Source organism: Hemitrygon akajei, chromosome 8 (assembly GCF_048418815.1).
Source record: "Hemitrygon akajei chromosome 8, sHemAka1.3, whole genome shotgun sequence".
Lineage (NCBI taxonomy): Eukaryota > Metazoa > Chordata > Chondrichthyes > Myliobatiformes > Dasyatidae > Hemitrygon > Hemitrygon akajei.
Window position 1 is genome coordinate 120,435,880 of NC_133131.1, and position 23,689 is coordinate 120,459,568.

The 23,689-nt window shown below is 38.2% G+C and overlaps 1 protein-coding gene across 2 annotated transcripts in view; it reads left to right on the forward strand.

The window, feature by feature from the left end:
- The window catches only part of krit1 (KRIT1 ankyrin repeat containing), a 48,048-nt gene that overhangs the window by 16,121 nt on the left and 8,238 nt on the right, over positions 1-23,689 (forward strand). For both annotated transcript variants that reach the window (XM_073054480.1, XM_073054481.1), the window contains exons 5-12: positions 350-479; positions 4,292-4,535; positions 5,857-5,972; positions 13,622-13,765; positions 15,907-16,063; positions 18,372-18,479; positions 21,163-21,319; positions 22,217-22,368. In XM_073054480.1, coding sequence (XP_072910581.1) covers positions 350-479; positions 4,292-4,535; positions 5,857-5,972; positions 13,622-13,765; positions 15,907-16,063; positions 18,372-18,479; positions 21,163-21,319; positions 22,217-22,368 — 1,208 coding nt within the window. The remainder of the gene's footprint in view (positions 1-349; positions 480-4,291; positions 4,536-5,856; positions 5,973-13,621; positions 13,766-15,906; positions 16,064-18,371; positions 18,480-21,162; positions 21,320-22,216; positions 22,369-23,689) is intronic.

A 23,689-nucleotide genomic window follows, 5' to 3' on the forward strand; every position in this document is an offset into this window, starting at 1 on the left:
ATTTAGGTATCTGTTCATGATTGGAATAGGATATTCCCAGCAGAAAATCTTAAAAATTCATGCAAGTTGGCACAGATGTTTATTGGCTTTGAGAATGGTTCATATAACGTTAGTTGTTTTATATGACACATAACAATACAGATTTTATAAGGTAATGGTTATATTATCAGTATATAATATAAGATGCAGTTCAGCTTCAGTTCAAAATCGCATTCATATACAAAAGACCAAGTTGGTTATATCATTTGGTCTTCATTACAGAATTGCATTTATTGACTAATATTCATGAATGTAACTTAATAAGCTGTCAGTCATTGTATTATTTATCTCATGCTTCTATCATTTGTAGATAATAGCAAGATATCCTATTGCCTTGGAGTGCCAAGTTTTTACTGCTTCCAGGATATTATGCGTGTGTGTAGTGAAACCAGCAGTCATTTTTCTACCCTCAGTGCGAAAATGTTGATGGCATTGGACAAGTAAGAAAGTTTAATAATTATTCATCATACATTTAATGTATTAAATGTGATCAGGTGTGGTTTTAAAAAAATGCATATAACGCTGTGCAATTCCTCACCAGTAAACTTTCCACAATAATTGTCTTGAAATTGAATTAAAAGTGAATAAAAGAAATTGTGTCACTCCTCCTATCACATTACTTTTGTATACAAAAAGTGATGAAAATTATCCCTGATAACGAACTGTAACTTGAAAATGTGAATATGAAATGTGCAAAAGAAGCTTCACTCCATGATTACTTTTCCAACTGCACTACTGCTCAGATGAGATCAGGAGCTCTAAGTTTCAGGATTCAATATGCTGTCCTGAACAATTCAGAGCTAATAATTGTTGTCACTTTTTTTCTTAAATTTGATGTAACCTGCAGTGCGAATATTATTTCGAGTTGAGATTTGCCAAGTTTCAAGCATACTTACATATTGCTTCATTGTTTGCTTTGCAAGACTGTACCTTGTACTACCTCTTAGATTAGTCATTAAACATTTTTCAGAAATTAATGTCTGCTATTTATATCTTTTTAATGCTATGAGAATTAGTAATTGTGATGCATTAGTGAACCATGAAAGACATCCAGGAGAGCTATTAAAATTTAATATAGAAAAATAGCTATTTAAAAACTATATAAAATAGATTTTACTAAAGCAGAGGACCTCACATCATAGCTGTTAGTTAGATTTAATTTCTCATTTAGGTGTTAGAAGATTTTGCACACAGTTACCAAAAGCATAAACTGATAAAAGTTCATAGAGGATAAATGAAACATTTGAAATTTTGAGAAATGTAAGACAGAAACCGGACAAGAACAGAACCATCTGCCCGTGATGCCAATTTAATCAAATTAATTTGTACAAGTACCTGCCTAAGTGTCTCCTAAAAGTTCCTGGTAATACATTCTAGGCACCTACCATTTGTTGTATATGTATATTTAAAAAAAAGTCAGAATCAAGTTTAAAATCACTGCCATGTGTCATACAATGCTGTTGCCTTGCTTTGTAAATCTTCAAACTTTCTTCCCACCCCCAAGCTTAAAGCTATGCTCTCTAGCATTTGCCATTTTCTGTATCGGTGAAAGATTCTGACCGTCTATGTCTCATAATTTTATGTGCTTTTATCAGGTTATCTTTCAGGCACCATCATTCTAGAGAAAATGATCCAAGTTTCTACAACCTTTCCATGTAGCTAACACACCCAGACCAGGCAACATCCTCTTCACCCTCTTCAAAGTCTCCACACCCTTTCTGTAATGCAGTGTCTGGAAGTGCACACTCTCCTCTAAATGTGGCCTAACCAAAGTAGCATACAGCTGTAACATGATTTCCCAACTTTATGCAACGTCCCAAAGGCAAGAATGCATATGCCTTCTTTTCCTTAATGTTTATTTGTGTTTGCACTTTCAGGGAGGTAGGGACTTGTAGCCTGAGCCTTCTGTACATGAATACTTCTAAAAGTCTTGTATTTAACTATCTTTTCCACTTAAACTTGACATTCCAAAGTACAATAGCACAATTGTCCATGTTAAGCTCTATCTGCCATTTCTCTGCCCACATTTCCAACTGATCTATGTTCTGCTGTATCCTTTGACAACTTCCTTACTGTTTACAACTCTGCCAATTTTTGTGTCATCTGCAAACTTACTAAACAGCCCACCTACACTCATATTCAAGTCATTTTTATATATCACAAATAAAATTTACAGCACTGATCACTGCACTGCAGAACTCTGCTGGTCAGTGACCTCTGGTCAGAATAACACTCTTTAGTCACTACCTTTTACTTTCCAAGGTCAAGGTAAATTTGAAAATTCAAACTGCCTTCACTTTGAATCCTAAGTACCTTATTCTTCTGGATCACCTACCACAATTTACCTTGTTGAATGTTTTACTAAATTCCTTGTATTTAACATCCTCTGTCCTACACTCTTCAATCATCATAAACACTGCACTTAAAAAAAAAACTCAATAAGTTTCCCCTGGCTCCAGGCATAAATTGCCTCCTTTGTACTCAGTAATTCTCTCTTTCCAAACTATCCTCTTGTTTTCAATGTATGCATAAAATGCCTTGGAATATTCAGCAAGGATATTTCATGACCCTTTTTATGCTTCTTTATTCCTTGTTTAATTTCTTTGGTGCTTGCTTTATTTTTCTGAAGGCCACTATCCGAATTCAGCTTCCTAAATCTCAATTTTTCTTTTTTCTTTTTTTGACTAAATTATAATATCTCTTGTCCATCATTTTTCCTGAACATTCCCACCTTTATCTGTCTCCTCATGAGAAGGTATTGATCCTGAATTCTAACTAGCTGGTCTTTAAATGGCACCTACACCAGCTGTGGACTTGCCCAATAACAGCTGTTCTGAATTTACTCTCCAAAGTTCTTGGCTAATAATGTTTTAACTAGCCTTTCTCCAATATAGTACTGTTCCCAAAATGCCCTTCCATTGAAACTAATCAGCTGGCTAGGTTTATTTCCATGTACAGTAATGAGCAAAAGTCTTGGGCATTTATATATAGCTAGGCTGCCTAAGACTTTTGCACAGTACTGCAGGAATTTTATGTAATGCACTGTACCGCTGCCACAAAAAAATCATGACATATGATGAACCTGCTTCTGATTTGGGTCTCTATTGTGGACTGAGTGTAAGAAAGGTGCAGGGAGAGGAGGAAGTGGGAGGAGAGGGAGCAGGAAGCATCAGTGAGATTCTATAATGATCAATAAACCAATTGTTCAGAATCAAGTGACCTTGCCTGGCACTCCTCCTTTGCACCCGCCAGATTTATAAACTTGCTCTCCGCTCCAGATTGATAAATACAGTACCAGGCAAGACTTAGTACTCTAGCTATCTAGATGGGCTCAAGATTTTTGCACAGTACTGTGCAAGACCCTTCACTGTTTGGATCATCTACATGCTATCTCAAAAACCCCTCCTGGATGCACTTTACAATTTCTGCCCCATCTGAGTCTCTGGCATTAAGCGAATACCAGTCCACACTAGGAAATTTAAGTCACTCTAACAACCCTTTTGTTTTTATATCTTTCAATGATCTGTCTACATAGCTGTTTCTCTATCTCCTGATAGTCATTTGAAGGGTTTTAGCATAACTCCATTATAAGCATTGCATCTTTTTTTATTTCTGAGCACTACTCATTTTGACTCACTGGATCAATTCTTTAGGATGTTCTCCCTCCATATAGCTGTATTGTGTTCTGCCTGATTAGTAGTACAACTCCCTCTCCTCTTTTACATTTTCAAAAACTACTATATTTAACATGTTCAAACAAGAGAAATTCTGCAGATCCTGGAAATCCAAGCAACACACCACAAAATGCTGGAGGAATTCAGCAGTGCAGGCAACATCTATGGAGAAGAGTATCGTAAATGTTTCGGATGGCCTACTGAAGGGTCTCAGCCCGAAACATCGACTGCACTCTTTTCCATAGATGCTGCCTGGCCTGCAATGCACCCTACCTGCTGTTTGATTTCCTAATTGCTTACTGCACCTAGAAGGATATGCAGGTTCATCTGAACATCAACACCCATAAATCTCTCAGCTTCTTAAAAAAAAATACACTACCTTCCTATTTTCTCTGCCAATGTTCATGTAAGAATAAAAGTCACTTGGGTGCAGTGCCTGAGAAAGGTTAGCTTGTTTAAAAATGTAGCACATTAAGATTATAGAAGTGGTCATATCATCAGAAAAACTGGTTATGTGAAAAAACTTTTGAAAAATGTTTATTTAAAACACGTTTTCTTTTACATCTCTTCATAATCAGATGGCTGGCAGAGCAACACACCATCTCCCATGCCATTCCGGGTCTTTTTAGGCCATCTCCTCTTGACAGAATCAAGTCTTGTGTTGCAAACCCTGCTTATGTAAATGAAATGGATCAAGGTGAAAACACGTTGCATGTGGGCTATACTGCTTTGGAAATAAAAAGCAAAATGAAGACACTGGAGAAGGCTGATCTCTGTATCTACAATCCACTTTTTGGATCTGACTTGCAGTACACGAATAGGGTAGGGCCTCAAAATCATATTACTATGCACTTATTTGGACTTAAGCTTTGTCATTGTTCATACTGGTTGTGAGGTAACGTCTGTGAGTAACTTGGTTTCTCTTTCATTTACCTAAAGTACAGTGAAGGACACCGAAATTTTGACGTACCTTACAATCTCTTCCCCCAGCTTGTTCTATTTGTGCTTAAGTAGATACAATCGTTCACAAATAAACTGCATTCAAAATATGAAGCACTTTAGTTCTTAGAAGATAGAATTGGTTACTTCCTAAAAAGAGATTCTGCAGATACTGGAAAATCCAGAGCAACACACACAAAAAGCTGGAGGAATTCGGCATTTCAGGCAGCATAAGTAGTTGACATTTCAGGCTCAGACCCTTCCTCAAATCTGGAAAGGAAGGGGGAAGACACCAGAATAAGAAGGTGGAGGATGGGCAAGTGATAGATGAAACCAGGTGTGGGGGGGGGGGGGATAAAATGAGAAGCTGGGATGTGCTGGGGGAGACATAAAGGGCTGAAGAAGAAGGGATCAGGTAGGAGAGGAGAATGGGTCATGAGAGAAAGGGAGGGAGGAGGGGTACCAGAGAGAAGTCATGGACAGGTAAGGGGTAAGTCAGAAATGGGAAAGACAGAAGTGGTGATGGTGGGGGGGGGGGGGGGGTGGGCAGAGAATTACTGGATGTTAGAGAAATCAGTGTTCAGGCCATCAGGTTGGAAGCTACCTAGAAAGGACATGAGGTATTGCCCCTCCAACCTGCGAGTGGTCTCACTGTGGCAGTAAAGGAGACCAACATGTCGTAATGGGAAGTAGAATTAAAATTAATGTCCATTACTTACTCCATACAATTTAACTAGTTTATATCATATGATATTTACATAACATTTTACAAATTAAGCAAGAGAGAAATAATGAATGCACACATTTTATTGTGTTAAACATTATTTCTTTAATCAAACGTAGAAGCACAAGAATGTGTTTAAAAGATATTCTATGTCAAATTTGCTTTTTGCCGATATTACATCTATGCAATTATAATATTTTGAAATAAAAGCAGAAAATGCCAGGAATACCAAACACGTTAGACAACATCTGACCTGAATTGTTAACTTTTTATTTCATAGATTCTCGCTGAATTGAGTACTTAAAGTATTTTACATCTATATTTTAGAATTCCAACCCATCTGCATTATTTTGTTTGTGGATTTACTCTGAAGCTTAATTTTGCTACTTGTTTTAAAAATGTATGATTTGTTTCTAATCATTCTGAGTGAGAGGATGCTTAAATGTAAACAATCTTTATTTTTGTTGGTTCTGTTTAAAGGTAGATAAAGTAGTCATAAACCCATATTTTGGTCTGGGAGCTCCTGATTATTCCAAGATACAGATTCCAAAACGTGAAAAATGGCAACGCAGCATGAGTAGTATTATGGAGGACAAGTAAGTATTGCAAAATTTATGTTTAATACTTAAATTGGCTAAATGTGGAACCGAGAGAAATATGTTCTTTTCACATTGATTTATGGTAGCATTGCATATGAGATGCATCTCGGCATCATTTGTTAAATATTGAACCCTAAACCATGGTCATAATCTGTAACTTGTTGGCAGTACTTTCCTCAAATATGACTTGGTGAAATACATACAAAAAGTACAGTAAATACTCAACAGTCAGGCAGTATTTGCAGAGAGTGAAACAGAATTAATGTTTCAGATTGGCCCTTAATGAGAAGTTAGAAGAGTTATAAATGACAGGTGTTTTAGATTGTGAAGAGAGGGGAGGGATAGGGAAAACAAAGAAAATAATACAGTGAAAACCAAAAGAAGCTGAATTGCACAATTAGTGTAGGTTCTGCCTTCAAAAGAAAACTGGTAAAGTCTGTTAGTTGCAGCTGATTTGCCTGGAGGAGATGTAAATAGAAGGAGATTAAAGGGAACAGGTGAGAAAAGAGAATACTGGAACAACGTGATACAGAATATTGCATTTGTTGAAAATATGAAATAAAGGAGAATGCTGGAGATACCCGGTGGGTCTGTGGAGAAAGAAAAAAGTGAATTGTAGTTACAAATTATTGATCTTTTATCAGAATTGTCCAGTTCTCATACAAACTAAAATGATTGGTTGTCTGTAGTTTTCAAATTCAACCTTTAGCATATAAAACACATAGTCAGCAATGTGATGTTGCTCCTTGGGCTTGGACTTGGACTTAACTGAAATATTGTAAGAGATCAAAGACAGAAGTTGGAGTGAATGTGGGATAATGATTTCAGTGAATGTAGAATGACAGGCAATTGGACTTTCAATATTATCCTTGGTCATGAACAGTGTTTTCTGTCATGGATGTCATGAGACAGAGGTGACCACACTAAGAGCAATCAATGCAAATATGAAACTGTAAGAAGTACAACTGAATTGTTGCTTCATCTGGAAAGAGTATTAGGGTTGCTGAATGGTGTAAATGGAAGAGATAAATGCTTAGGTGTTGCATCTCTTGCAGTTGCTTGAGAAAGTGTCATAAGAAAGTGGGAGGTGGAGATGGAAAATGGGCCAGTAAGTCATGGAGAGAACAGTCCATTTGAAATAATAAGAGGAGAGTGGAACATGTGGAGAAAGCAGGATCACGTTAAAGACGACAGAAATTAATGAAGGATGCTGCCATGAATGTGGAGGCTGGTGGAGTGGATGCTTAAGGTCTGAAGAGAGTGCATGAGTGCATACACACAGGAAATGGAACACAAGATTGAGTGCCCTGTCAACTATATAATAAGGATCTTTTATAATAAGGGGAAAAAGTTAGCGACACCTCTGAAGTACTGGTGTGATCATAAGAACAGATTAAACAAAACCAAGGAAACTGGGATGGAATCTTTATAGGAAATAGGACAGAAGCTACAATAATGATATCTATGTGGCTCTGATCAGATGAAATTTTTTTGTATGTCGATACAAAAGTATCACAAATGGAATGATAATACTCAAGTTTTAAACATCCCCTTTTGTCCAAGCCATTGCCTGAAACATTAGAATGCACTTCTGGAATTTAGTGAAATGTAATTTATATTTGCTGATATATACATTGGTAGTGACAAAGTTTAACGTCATAACAAGACACAAGAACTAAATTGTTATTCAGGAAAGGGAAACTAAGGTACAAGTCAGCTTAAGCTACCATTGTACACTTACTGGGCAGTAGATGAAGTATGTAAAGAGGAGTACTGAAGTTACATCCTTGAGTATTGTAATGAGCAATACTGGATCCTCGGAGGTGGCATCTGTTCAGATGTCACCAAACTAAGTTGTTTCTACTGTGTCTAACAGATGTAAAAGATCCCAAAGCACTATTTGGAAATGTTTATGGGGATTTCTTCCAGTGTTATGGTGTTGTGTTCAACATTCTTCCCTCAACAATGCCACATTTACATCACATGCTGCATCTGCAAAGTAAACAGCATTATGAAGGACCCCACGTACCCCTCATACAAACTCTTCTCCCTCCTGCCATCTGGGAAAAGGCACCGAAGCATTCGGGCTCTCACAACCAGAATATGTAACGGTTTCTTCCCCCAAGCCATCAGACTCCTCAATACCCAGAGTCTGGACTGACACTAACCTACTGTGCCTATTGTCTTGTTTATTATTTATTATAATGCCTGCACTGTTTTGTGCACTTTAAGCGGTCCTGGGTAGGTGTTATGATGGAAAATAACTGGTTCTTTGAGTCTCAACAGTAAAGGCCTAGACACACACAGTTTTAATAATAAGGAATTTATTATTAAAGGGGAAGTCGGGTCAACACAAGCAACTACAATACACAGGAAGCGGTGTAGGGACAGGGTACGGTTACACAAACAAAGAACAAGGGAAAAGCACTACAACAGCTATCCCCCTTGACCTTGGATAGCTGCGGCTCCCTTACCAGGACAAACAATAGACCTTCCCAAGCATAAATCAATGCACTTAACTCCAATGTGGTGGTCTGTAAGAGAGGGCTAGCCAAGGGCAAGTCTCACCTTTTAAAGCATGGGGCTGGGCGAGTTAATCCAATTAAGGTGACCAATAATTTAGGTGTGCATTGATTAGTTGGGAGGGACCAAATGTTGATTGGCATGTGGTGTGTCCTCCGACCAGCCAGGTGGCAGTGCATCTGTCACGTGGCCAGTATCTCTGGATACACTCCACCCCTCAGAAGACACACCACATAGTCCAACACACATAAGAGGGTGAAACAAAATCGCAATATACCAGAAATAACCAATTTTGAGCAGCTAAGTAAATGCAGAGACACTCTTAATCAGCTGGCATGCGCAACATAGTATAAAAATGGCTATGAGTGTCGTGGTTTTTCGTGCCTTACAAATGACCAGGAGACGCAGAAGATTCTTCAAGAAGTATTAAACTTTAATTTGCAAATCAAAGCTGAGACAGTCATTGAGCTAGTCGCTGATTGTGCATAGCAAATAATAAACTCAGAACTGAGCAATGTTCTAATCTACATTTCTTTAGTTCTTTAGCTACCTCTCATTAACACACCATTGTCATCTTAAGACTGCAGTCTCCTACCAAATTGGGTACATGCATAGCAAATAGGAAAACTCAGAACTGAGCAATGTTCTAATCTACATTTCTTTAGCTCTTTAGCTACCTCTACATTCTTAAGATTTCATTCTACTAAATTGAGTACATGCATAGCAAATAACTGACTTCATAGTTAAAGTTTATACTTTTATACTCCAATATGAGTACAAGAATGAGTGCGATGGACCAGTGAATGATAGTTGCCCACCCCCCCCCCCCAGGGACCCAAATGGCCACCAATTGCCCCATGAGGTGTTGTGCTGGAGGAGCTGGTCCCTTGATTTTTGAATTTTAGCCACCGAGTCCTGAATGTGAGCTGCCAAGTGAGTGATGTTGCTGGACTCATCAGGGATAAAGGTACAGCATTCCTTACCAACCACCGCACACGTTCCACCATCAGCAGCGAGTAGGTAGTCCAGTGCCATTCGGTTCTGCAGGGCAACCATCCTGACAGCTGTCAGTTCTGCCGCCGTTCGGGTGAGGGCATCCTCCGTGTGTTGCAGTGTCACTGCCGCCTCGTTGGCCAGAGTCTCGAGCACACTGGCCATCTGGATCACCTCCCGGGACAGCCGGGCCGTACCATAACTGGGAAAGGCTATCATCCAGAACCTCTCTGCCTCTGTAATGGCTCTCTTGTCCCGGTGGCCGCTGTACGCCGGATGCTCCCCAAGGTCATTCAAGGGGTGGATGAAGGGCACCACATATGCTGGAAAGCAGCAGCTGTACCAGCTCGTGAGGAGCAACGGGTAGGCACGGTGGCCGCAGATCCAGTGGGTCCCGTTTAGAGTCCAGGGAGCTCCCAGCTTAGCGGCATCATCGGCAGTGGTCACTGGGGCACCCGGGTACCAGTTTCGCTGACAGTTGCTATGACCAACGGAAAAGTTAGGCTGGGCAAGTTAATCCAATTAAGGTGACCAATAATTTAGGTGTGCATTGATTAGTTGGGAGGGACCAAATGTTGATTGGCATGTGGTGTGTCCTCCGACCAGCCAGGTGCAGTGCATCTGTCACGTGGCCGGTATCTCTGGATACAGTAGGTCTGTAGTCTAGTGTAGTTTTCTGTGTTGTTTTATGTAGTTCAGTGTAGTTTTTTTATTGTTTCATGTAGCACCATGGTCCTGAAAAACGTTGTCTCGTTTTTACTGTGTACTGTATCAGCAGTTATGGTCGAAATGACAATAAAAAGTGACTTGACTTGACAAGCGCAAAAAATCTGTGCAGCATTTTATACCATAAGACATGGGAACAGAACTTGGCCATTTGGCCTATCAGGTCTGCTCCATCATTTCATCATGGTTGATCCATTTCTCGACTCAGCCCCATTCTCCTGCCTGCTCCCCATATCCCTTCATGCCCTGACCAATCAAGAATCTATCAACCTCTCCCTTAATAAATATTATACACATACACACACACACACACACACACACACACACACCCCCCCCCGCAGCTGCCTGTGGCAAGGAATTCCACATATTCACCACTTTCTGAATAAAGAAATTCCTTCTCATCTCCATTCTAAAAGGATGCCCCTCTATTCTGAGGCAGTGTCCTCTCATCTTAGATTCTCCCACCATTGGAAGTATCCTCTCCACATCCACTCTATCAAGGACTTTCACCAATCAATAGATTTCACTGAGGATGCCCCTCATTCTGCTGAATTCTGGTAAATACAGGCCCAGAGCCATTAAATGCTGTTCACATGACAAGCCGTTCAAATCTGGAATCATTTTCCTGAACGTCCTTTGAACCCTATTCAGTTTTAGCACATCCTTTCTAAGATGAGGGGCCAAAAACTGCTCACAATACTCCCAAGTGAGGCCTCACCAGTACTTTATAAAATCACAATATTACTTCCTTGCTTTTATATTCTAGTCCTCTTGAAATAGATGCTAACATTGCATTTGCCTTCCTCACCACATGGTCATCTGCAAATTAACCTTTAGGGAATCCTACACAAGCAGTCCCAAGTCCCTTTGCACTTCAGTTTGTTGTATTTTCTCTCCATTTAGAAAATAGTCATTTTTTTCTACCAAGGTGCATAACTATGCACTTGCCGACACTGTATTCCATCTATCACTTCTTTGCCCATTCTCTTAATCAGTCTAGGTCCTTCTGTAGCCTCTCTACTTCCTCAAATCTACTTGCTCCTCCACCTATCTCTGTATCAATTTTAAACTTTGCAACAAAGCCATCAATTCTATCATCCAAATCCAAGAATCGGTCTCAACACAGATCCCTTTGGAACACCTCTAGTCACTGGCAGCCATTCAGAGAAGGCTCCCTTTATTCCTACTCTCTCTCCCGCCAATCATTCACTGCTTTAGCCATGGTAGAATCTTCCCTGTAATACCATGAGCTCGTTGTTTGTTAGGCAGCCTCACGTGTGGCACCTTGCCAAAAAGGCCTTACGAAAATCGAAATACACAACATCAACCAATTTTCCTTTGTCTCTCCTGCTTGTTATTTCTTCAAAGAATTCCAGCAGATTTCTGAGGCAAGATTTTCCCTTGAGGAAACCATGCTGACTATGGTTTATTTTATCATGTGTTTCCAAGTACCTAGAAACCTTATTCTTAACAGTCGATTCCAATCCTTTCCAACCACTGAGATCAGCCTAACTGGCCTATAATTTCCTTTCTTCTATCTCTCTCCCTTTTTGAAGAGTAGAATGACATTTGCAATTTTACAGTCTTCCAGAACCATTCCAGAATCTGGTGATTCTTGAAAAATTATTACTAATGCCTCCACAATCTCTTCAGCCACCTCTTTCAGAATCCTGGGGTGTACATCATCTGGTCCAGGTGACTTATCTACCTTCAGACCTTTCAGTTTTCCCTGGAACCTTCTCCATAGAAATGGTAACTTAACACATTTCATGACCCCTGACACCTGGAACTTCCACCATACTGCCTGTGTCTTCCACAGTGCAGACTGATGCAAAATACTTATCAATTCATCCGACATTTCTTTCTTTCCCCATTACTACCTCTCCCCAGCATTGTTTTCCAGTGGTCCAATATCTACTTTCACCTCTCTTTTACACTTTATGTAACTGAATAAATTTTTGGTGTCCTCTTTAGTATTATTGGCTAGTTTACTTTCATATTCCATCTTTACCTTAATGACATTTTTAGTTGCCTGCTGTTAGTATTTGAAAGCTTCCCAAACCTTTAACTTCCCACTAATTTTTGCTCTATTACATGCCGTCACCATGCCCTTTATATTGATCCTGACCTCTCTTGTTAGCCACAGTTGTGTTATCTTGCCTTTAGTGTTCTTCTTCCCCTTTGGAATATGTATCCTTCCGAATTGCTTCCAGAAGTTTCAGCTATTGCTGCTCTGCCGTCATCCCTGCCAGTGTTTTTTACCAGTCAATTCTGGCCAACTCCTCTCTCATGCCTCTGGAATTCTCTTTACTCCACTATAATACTGATACATCTGACTTTAGCTTTTGCTTCTCAAAATTCAGTGTGAATTCAATCATATTATGATCACTTTCCTCTAAGGATTCTTTTACCTTAAGCTCCCTAATCAATTCCAGATTATTGCACAGCACCCAATCCAGAATAATTGATCACCTCGTGGGCTCAACCACGAGCTGCTCTAAAAAGCATCTCATAGGCATTCTGGAAATTACCCCTCTTGGAATCTAGCACCAACCTGATATTCCCAATCTACCTGCATTTTGGAATTCCCCATGACTATTGTAACCCTGCCCTTTTGGCATGCATTTTCTATCTCCCTTTGTAATATGCAGACCACATCCTTAGTACTGTTGGGGGTCTGTATATTTATCCCGTCAGGGTCTTTTTACCCTTGCAGTTCCTTAGCTCTATCCACAATGTCCAACACCTTTTGACCCCATGTCAACTTTTTCTAATGACTTGATTTCTTTTTTTTACTAACAGAGCAACGCCATTCCTTCTGCCTTTCTGCCTGTCCTTTTGATAGTGTGTGTATCCTTGGACATTAAGCTCCCAGCTATAATCTTCTTTCAGCCATGATTACATCATACATGCCAGTCTGTAACTGCTACAGGTTCATCTACCTTATTCCGTATAGTGCGAGCATTCATATATAAGACCTTCAGTCCTGTTTTCACCCTTTTGGATTTTGTTTGCTTTTTATTTTGCAACTCATCTTTTTGACTGCAATTTTGCTCTATCATCAGCCTCTCGTTGCTAGGAGTCTCACTCCATATAGTCTCTCTTTGTAAACTCAGCACTATCACTTCGGTTTCTGGACCCGTGCCAATTTTGTTTAAGCATACCCAAACAACTCTAGACAACCTGCCTGCAAGGATATTGGACCCCCTTGGGTTCAGGTGTAAGCCGTCCTTTTTGTACATTTCATACCTTCCCCAGAAGTTATCCCAATGAACTTGTAATTTCTTTTGACTTACAAGGAATGGCATATAAATTAAAGGAAAAATAATTTATTTGTGCTTTATATGTTTCTAATGACAATTTTATTTGGAAGGGTAGTAATATGCATTTGATTTCTCCTCAAGGGAGCGACAATGGGTGGATGATTTTCCCCTGCATCGCAGTGCCTGTGAAGGTGATACAGAGTTATTGAGCAAACTACTGGATAGTGGCTTTTCAGTTAATCAGTTAGACAGTGATCATTGGGCTCCCATTCATTATGCTTGTTGGTAAGTTGTTTTACTGTATACAATCTAAAAATCATTTCCATCTCTACACAATGTTCATACTGATTCTAGTTACTGGCATTGATAAAGCCATAAGTATAATTTCACCCATTGTTTTCTTTTTTGCTTGAATATTGGATGTTTTGGTAAATGCAAACGCATGAATTACAGGGTTGATCATTGGAGTTATATTGGTCAGTCTTGTTTGTCTACTTCATAATTCATATTTTGTTGCATGTTCTTACATTCGTACTCCTATGTGCGTGCATTGTTTGGCTGTGAAGTTTTCCACTGTGGCATGTTTGATGATATGCTAAATAATGGTAATTCATTTCATGCCTCATACCACCTTCATCATCCATTGTTCTTCGCCATTTAGGATGATCCCTTTTACACTTGCCAATTAATCTGATATATAATAAGACATATACCCAAATTCTACTTTACTTTCTATTATTAGTCAAGTCTTGCATTTGTCCTCAGATATAGTCTGTCTTTGATTTTCTTCTGGCTAGAAAATTCTGAGTATCCCTTACAGTTAACTATTTTAAAAGATTTTTAGCTTGTGTACCATACTTCCAGCTTTTTGATGTCAAAGCATTCTTAAATATGGTTAAGGTGTTTATTCATTCAAAACTGACCCATTGCAGATGCTAAAAATAGGAAACAAAACAGTTGCTGACAATACTCAGCAGGTTACACTCATATATGGAAAGAGGAAAACTAGATGATAATCTTTCATTGTTTTTTCTAATTCTTGAATTGACATATTTGTACACCTCAATGTGTTGCCATCACATTTGCTGGATAGGTGAGCTCACTAACTTCATTTGTGACGTAGATAACAATGGTTTGGTGGTCATTTGCATTTTGGTTCATTTTCTGCAGCAGCCACTTCAAAGGTAGGCGAAATGTGGTCTTGTTTCCATACCTTTCATTGTTACACTGTACAAACTTATGACCAGCCCAGAGGAGAGAATAGAAGGATCCACACCTATCTGGAGTATCTGGAACATGTTAATCACAAGTTATGACGTAGACAAACAAGATAGACCAATACAACTCAAAATTTGGGTCCAAAAATGAGCACCAGCTCTATCTCCGCTCTACCATTTAAAAAAAATCTCATCTTGTTGTAAAACCAACATTTCTATTCTATCTGTATTTAAAACTGATGATGTGTAGAAATGTGATGTATGGATCTATTTTCAGTAAACCCACATCATCTTCAGAACTTCAGTCATCTCCGTTGCACTACTTACAATTAAATCAAGTCAAGCTTTTGTCATATGTGCAAGTATAGTGACTTGTAAAATGAAAAACTTGCTTGTAGCAGCATCCCAGGCGTGTAGGTTCAGACAACACACAAGACGTTCGTAAGTCAGACAAGACAAAAAGCAGAAAAAACTATGCAAAAGTAAGACATTAGTGAGAAATAAACACAATTAGAGACATAGGTTCAGGTCACGACCTGATGGGTTTGGAAAGTAGATGTTCTGGAACCTGGTGGTGTATGGTACTTCCTGCCTGATGGTAGTAGCAGATAATAGAGCATGATCCCAAAGGTGGAAATTCTTGATTACAGGTGCCACTACCTTGAGCCAGCACCTCCTATAGCTGGTCTCAATGGTGTGGAGGGTTGGGTCCATGATGGACTTAACTGTCCAGGACTCTGCGGGCTTTTCTGTTCCCGTGCATTGGAAATGTTATGCCAGGCTATGAAGCAACCAGTTAGCATACTTACAACAATATACATCTGCAGAAATTTGGTGATATGCCAAATCTCTTTAAGTTTCTAAGAAAGTATAGGTACTGGCATGTCTTCCTTGTGCTTGTATTTATGTACAAGGTCCAGGATCAGTCATCTATGATATTAATATATAGGAATTTGAAGCTGCTTGCACTTTCCACCTCTGATCCACCAGTGAGAACTGGGATGTGCTGTCCCAAAGTTGCCTTTCTAAAGTCAACAATCATCTCCTTGGTTAAATTAAATTGAGGTGATACAGCAAATCAGTTTTCTTAAATATGGAAGAAAGGTTCCAAATCACAAAATCAAAATCATGTTCATTTGAAAAGCAGAAGTAATTGAATGTAAGTATGCTGCTGTCTTTTACATTTTCCTGTCACAATTTACTCATTAGGTATGGAAAAGTTGAAGCTACTCGATTCCTATTAGAAAAAGGAAAGTGTAATCCCAATCTTCTAAATGGACAACTCAGCTCCCCGCTACATTTTGCAGCTGGTGGAGGGCGTGCAGAGATTGTGCAACTTCTGCTGCAGCATCCAGAGATTGATCGGGTATGATTCAGCAATTTCTTTGCATCACTTTCTTCTTGTCTTCATGTGAGCTACACTTTGAAAGCTTCTTTCTTCATTATTGAGTCACAGAGCTGCATGTTTGTACAAGTTAGAAACAGGCCCTTTAGCTCATCATATCTCTGTTGACCATCATGACTATCTATACTTTCACCTTCACATCCTTCCATGATTTGCGTATTCAGGTACCTGTTCATATGCCTTTTAAATTTTGTTACTGCTCTTGCCTCCACTACCACCTCCAGCAGCTTATTCCACATATTAGCTACTCTGTGTGTGAAAAATTTCTTTTGCCAGTGAAGTATACCGTATGCCTTCCTCACCAGCAACTTACATATTTTGAAACTTCCAGGGAACTATATACTTTACCTCTAGGTCTCTCTTTTCAACAGCACTCCCCAAGGCCTTGCTCACACTATGAAAGTGATAGGTAAGATACAGGTTGAAAGGCTGTTTCTATTGATGAGTGAAACTAGAACTAGGGGGCATAGCCTTGCAATTTGGAGCAATAGATTTAGGATGGAGATGAGGTGATACTGTTTCAATGCCAGAGAGTAGTGAATCTGGAATTTTCTACCTAGAGAAACAGTAGAGGCTACCTCATTAAATATATTTAAGACACAGATAGATTTTGGCATAACAAAGGAATTGAGGGTTATGGGGAAAAGGCAGGTAGCTAGAGCTGAGTCTACAGCCACATCAGCCATAATCTTATTGAATGGTGGAGCAAGCTTGTAGAGCCAGATAGCCGACTTCTGCTCCTATTTCTTCTATTCATAAAAGTGATAGTGGAAGTATTCAAGGCTCTGAAAATCATTGTTATTTCATTACCCTGTAGAACATTATTGAGAACAGGAATGGAGCTGAGGTTGATATCAAATATAAACTTATTAAATTATGCAGCAGATTTAAAGGGCCTTGCAGCTTATTCCTGCTCTTGTTCTTTATTTTCTTATGCCCATGTGGATACACTGTTTCCAATGGGATGCTTTAAGTTTAGTATTGAACTCTAAGCTATACTTAATCTTTGCTAATGCCTTAGGAGAAAGGACCAAGCAGAACTTTGAGTGGGACACAGAGTCTGTTAAAGATTATTGACAGTTTGATGGGATAAATATAGATGCATATTGAATATAATGTGAGGTTATTCACTTTGATATGAAAAATAATAAGATATTTTTAAAAATAAAGTATTGGGAGTGATCTTGGTGTGCTAGTGTATGAATGACAGAAAGCTTTCATGCCAGTATTGAAAGAGTTAGGAGGGCAAATGGTATTTTCCCTGTATTGAAAGAAGATTGAATTGAGAGTTAGGAAGTTGTCCTGAAACTGTACATGCTGTGGTAAGATTGCGTCTGAAATTCTATGTTCAGTTTTAGTCTCAGTGTCTAAGGAAAGATGGACTTACCTTGAAGGTATTGAGTATAGGTTTGCTAGAAATGAATATAAGGAAAAAGAACAGGAGAAATCCAGGAGCTTTCCTGCCTTTCAAAAAGATAATGGTTTAGCTATTCATTGATTGCAACTCCACGTTGTTACCTGGTCCTGATTCTCATGTGGTATAAAAATCCTTTTGTCTTTGAATTTACTTAATATTTCATTCACAGTTCTCTGGGAAAGTATGAAGATTATAATCCTCCTGCCTGAGATGAGAAACTCTTGTCTGATTTCTCAAGTCAGTTTCTCTGGATTTCTAGAACCATATACTGAAGCGTGGACCAGGTCTGCAACAATTTCAAAATGTGTCATCCAATGACACAGGTTCTCCCAACATACCAGATGGCACCAGGCTGGCATGAAATATTTCCTGTGAAAACATCTCACTGCTCTTGGGTTGTAAAAAAAAATGTTCTCTGCTTCATTTGGCAGTAAAAATAGTCATTATGTACCTTTTTATTTTGGGAGGATTTAAAGAATCGGGGAGTCACTGCATGCTGTGTGCCAACAAAATTTTTGCATGTGCTATCTTGGGCACATGTGCCATAGGTTTGTCACCCCTGATAGACCATACTAGCTTTCTTGCTAGTTATCCTCTGCTTTCCTGAAAGTTTGTTTTATAGTAATTGGTAAAGAGAAAGGGATCCAGGGGATTCATTAAAAAATGTAAAAGGCTAGTAGTTGCTATCACAGTTCAATTGGCTTCTTTAAAACTATTCAGCTCTGTAACAGTTGCTTACGGATATGTTCGCAGACAAATAACTTTGTGTGAATCATATTTTAATAATGGATATAGCATCATAGAATGCTTGCAAATTGTGGTGAGTTACTTTATGCATATTTATTATTCTAGCATATTGTGGACCAGCAGGGCAAGACATCAATACAAGTCTGCAAAGAAAACAAACAGAATGATTGGGAAAAAACATTACAACTTCTTACTGATGCACTGAATAAGCCAGTAAGTTCAAGTACTCTTTAACTGTTGGAACTTTGTTTTAGATAGATCCTAGGCTGTGCGTTTTATCAGTATGCTGATATTTAATGGACTTGGTCATTTTTACTTCAATAATGAAAACATAGTTTTAGTGTTTAGTTTGTGTCTGATATTTAATCATAGACTTATATTTTGTTTATTACTTTATAAGCATCATGTTGCTATGTACAAAACTTTGCTGTTATACTTTAACCAGTGTTTGAAATTGCATGTTTTTAGAACAGCAATATCTGATGAAAATCTTCAAAACTTAGGAATGAATATTTAATTTTTAAAATCTTAGAAGGATTGTGTAAATGTACCAAATTTTACCTACCTTGTAATAGTGCTTTGGGCCAAAATAAGTTGGTAAGGTGGGAACAATGATCTGTTCTGATACATTTGTTGACTAAGGTGAGTCAACTATAGAAACCCACACATTTCTGCAGATTTCTAATTTTCTAACCAACATGCACATTGGTGGATTGAACTGGCATGAATATTGTTATTATTGACAATGAAGGCCATAAGTTGTTGAAGATGGCTCAGCAACTGAATTTGGAATAATGCCCCCATAAGTGTAGGAAGTACAGAGACCATATTATTGCTATAAAGTACAAAATTGTGATACTCAATGTATCTTGCTGTTAATTGTCTCATGAACATGTACATTTCCAAAATCATGTAGAGGTTATTTTATATTACAGTGCAGATTATGATACTAATGAACATTGAAGTGGCGCATTAAAATATACTGCAGGCCTGGATTTTACTGAATCTGACCTGTGAATTTCTACCCTCATGCACATACCAACTGTTGTGACTGTCATCAGTCATCAGAGAGAGACTGAAGCTGGTGATACAGAAGTCTTTAATTCAGCACAACAATCAGGCATTCTTCCAGAGATCCTCTCAGTAGAGTCTCACAAACTCAGAAGAACATCACACTTTTATACCCTTAAAATCAATAGGTGATTCAATACAGTTTCAATAGTTACAATAACTTTGTTTACTTCAATACTTTGGGTTGACAGTGCTTCCTCTGAATTGCACATCTACAGTGGGAGAAACCTCTGGGACAAACTAATTGACATAATATCAGACTAGTCTGCAAACTTCCTTTAACTCAAATCACAATGGTGCAAATTACTTTACCTATTCCCACATCTGCCTGTGAGGAGTTTGTACATTTTCCTTGTGACTGTGCGGGTTTCCTCTGTGTGCTCTAGATAACTCCCACATTCCAAAGACATACAGGTTGGTAGGTTAATTGGTCATTGCAAGTTGTCCTGTCATTATGCTAGGATTAAATTAGGGGATTGCTGGACAGTAATTAATTGCTGGTCAATAAGTAAATACATACATAAGTAAATAGTTGCCACCATTTGGCTGATGTATATGCAAATATAGTCACCATTTTGCAAGTCTTATCTTTTAGTCTGGTAAGTAGCCTGTGCTTTCAATTTCAATTCACTGCTTGCAATATACAATAAGAACTGAAAACTGGTTCTTGCTTGAATTGATACCTGCTATATTCACTTAACTCCAGAATACTCCCTAACACCAACAGAAGATGTTGATATTGTATCATTACCTTATCTGCAATTACAAAAATAATTTTGCCTGCTGAAAATGTCCTGAGCATAAAGAACCTTCAGTGATGTTAGTGATACTGTATGTTTGGGTGGGCCAGCAAAACTGAAGATCTCAAATAGATGGTGAAACCACAACATCTCAGCTTTATTGTCCACTGTCAGTTGTTCAGTGTTTCTCTGTCTAACTTGCAGAAAACTTTTAAAACTGTTAAATTCAAGTGAACAATTAAATCATTAAAAAGAAATTTTAAAAATATAAGATCATCTAAACATATTTATAAGTTAAAAACATTAAGGGAAACAAAAATCAGAATAAGGCTGAATATTGCTGGCCTATGTAAGTGTGTGTGTGTATATTAAATAGTTAAGTAGTGCAAAAACAGAAATTGAAAAAAACATTAGCGAGGTAATGTTCATAGGTTCAATGTCCATTTAGAAATTGGAGGGCAGAGGGAAAAAGCCATCCTGAATTCTGAGTGCATGCCTTCAGCTTCTGAATCTCCTTCTTGATGGTAACAATGAGAAAGCGCGCATGTCCTGAGTGCTGGGGGTTTAAAATATTGCCTGTTCTTCTTGTAGTCCTAAAATTTCCAGTGAAGTGAATGGATTAATTACACAGCTCAATGTGTCATGGGTTCTGAGAGTAGATTCTTCACTAGAATTCCATCAAGCTTCTGTATCAACATGGGCCTTGATATTGAGTTCAACTGGCAGAACTTGTCTAAAGAAGGGTCTCGGCCTGAGAGGTCAACTGCTAACTCTTTTACATAGATGCTGCCTGACTTGCTGAGTTCCTCCAGCATTTTCTATGTGTTGCTTTGGATTTCCAGCATCTGCAGATTTCCTCATGTTTGTAACATATTAAGAGGTTTTTCATTTGTGCAGGATTCATGAATGGGCTGACAATTCCAGGCAGCAAATCCTGCGCTTATGTTTCTCAGGGAATGCTTTTATGAATTTGTCTTTTATGGTGTTGATTAGTTCATTTTGCATTATAATCAGAAGGATAAACTTTTCAGAAACATTTAAAATATAGTTAAATTTTAACTTGTACTTTTTTATTCTTTGATTAGTACGAGAAAGTTAGGATTTATCGTACTGATGGGTCATACCGTGCTGTTGAGCTGAGGCATGGTAACAATACAACAGTGCAGCAGATTATGGAAGGCATGCGGCTTTCACAGGAAACACAACAGTACTTTACCATCTGGATCTGCTCTGAGAACCTCAGTAAGAAAGTTAAAAAAACAATTTAATATGTGGTTATTAATATTTTCATGCAAGTTAAATGGCCAGATATTGTCAGGGATGTAATTTTCAATCCGTTTTTAAAATAGAATAAAATAAAAATGGTGGTGTAAGCATGGTATCAGGAGAAATTTTAGTAAGCATTTTGAAACATAGCTAATTATTTTGATTGTTTTCCAATCCTGAAATAAGTTATATTTGTCATTTTTGGCATTTCTGAGATCATAAAAATCATAAAACTTTGTAGCTCAGAAACTGTCCTTTTTGGTCCACCTTGTTCATGACATCATCTGAATTATTCTCATTTCTCTGCATTAAGTATATATAACTTTCCAATCCAGGTACTTGTCCAAACACCTTTCATACACTGTAATTGTACCTGCCTCCAAATCCCCGAGGCAGCTCATTCATTAACCTTTGTGTGAAAATCTTACCACTCAAACCTTCTGTTAGATCTATCATAAATTCTGAATACAATAGAGATATTTAACTTGCTTTGATCTTTTTGTGCATTTTGTCAATTTTGTTTTTAAAATGAGGATACTATTCACTGTTGCCTTTGAGCATTCATTCAACTGTCGTGAGCTGAAAAGACTATGGGACAGTTGGGCCATTTTAATGGTACAAGCCAGCATTCAGCAGAAAATAGATTAAGAGCACCCAAGCTCTTATTTTTGAATACTGAAAATCTGTGGGAAAGTTGGCTTTCACACCATCACTCTGAGACAGTTATATTTCAAGTTAATTCCCAGAAGTGAAATGTCTGCGTGTAACCCACTGAAATTTCTCACTTTCTGATTATTGACTTTAAGGCATATCAGTTTTTTTCATAGATGTAAGCTACTGCTTCATTAAAATAACATGAATTTCTTTGTCCAGGTTTGCAACTCAAGCCATATCATAAATCACTTCAGCACCTGCGAGACTGGCCGGAAATTGTTATGGAATTAACATGCCTTGATCCTCATTTGGAAAAGCCACAACTTTTCCTGCGTAGGGATGTGCGACTTCAGCTAGAAAATGAGAAGAAGGTTAATGTTCATAGATTGTTTAGTTAGTTACATATACATTATTTTTAACCTTACTATCACTATTCTTTCACTGCTAAAACTAACCCTTAGTCATAGTAATAAAGATAGCAAACTTTGACGTAACAAAAATTCATTTCAGTGTTTGAGGAAATGCGTTGTTCTGGTAAACTGTTCCTACAATGGATCTGTTGTTATAACTCTTGATGGTTCTCAATGCTTTCTCTGCTCTTTCCACTGTTCTCTTGTGTATGATGATAACTGAGAAATAATTGGGATAAGTTCTACTCACTCCCCTCCCCATACCACTTCTCTTTCATTTTCATGGTTTATTTCTATTTTGTTGATTTTTTTTGCAAAGTTTAAAGTAAGATTTTTATAGTCACATATAGGTCCTTTGGCCAATAAGTCCATGCTGACCGAGGTGAGGTGCCCACCCAGTTAGTCCCAATTAGTCCCTGATTTCAGCCCATATCCCTTAAAGTCCCCCCTCCCATATACCTATCCAAGTGCTTCTTAAGTCATATTTTTTGAACCTGCCTCCACCACCACTTTCTCTGACAGCTCATTCCATATACTCTCACCACACCACTCTCTGTGAAGAAAAAGTTTCTTCTCGTGTCCTTTTTAAATCCTTCCCTTCTCACCCTAAATCTATGCCTCTTTGTTTTGAACTTCCCTCCTCTTGCGGAAAAGACTGTTGCCATCCACCTTATCTATGCCTCTGAGAACTTTATAAACATTTCTGTAAGATCACTCCTCAGTCTGCCACATAAACAGAAATAAAGACCCAGTCTGGCCAACCTCTTCCTAAAGTCAGGACTTGTAGTCCTGGCAACATCCTTATAAATCTTTTCTGCACTCTTTCCAGTTTAGCCGCATCTCTTCTATAGCTGAATGACCAAAACCATATACCATACTCCAAATTATTATATCTGCCCCACTTTAGTTCATGAAACTGGAAATAATTTTCATTTTTAAACATGTTTGGGATTAAAATGTTGTTCGAATTAAAAAAACTTTCATGTCAAGGACCTCAAACCTGTTGTGAAGTGAATTGATAAGAAAATGAGAGTTTGCTTTGAATTTCGTATATGTCATTCTAAAATTATAATTAAAATCAAAATACACTATGGTTTCTAAACTATAAATGGACTCATCAGTGTCTGCAGTTCCATTATTCCTTGATCAGATTCAAACAGAATCTTTAATTTGCAGTCACTGGGTGTTACATGTTCAAGAATTGGAAAGTAGTGAGCAAATCATTCCTGCTAGTCTTCCCTTGCTGACATTACCATTGCAGCATCTGCAATAGCCTGGCAGC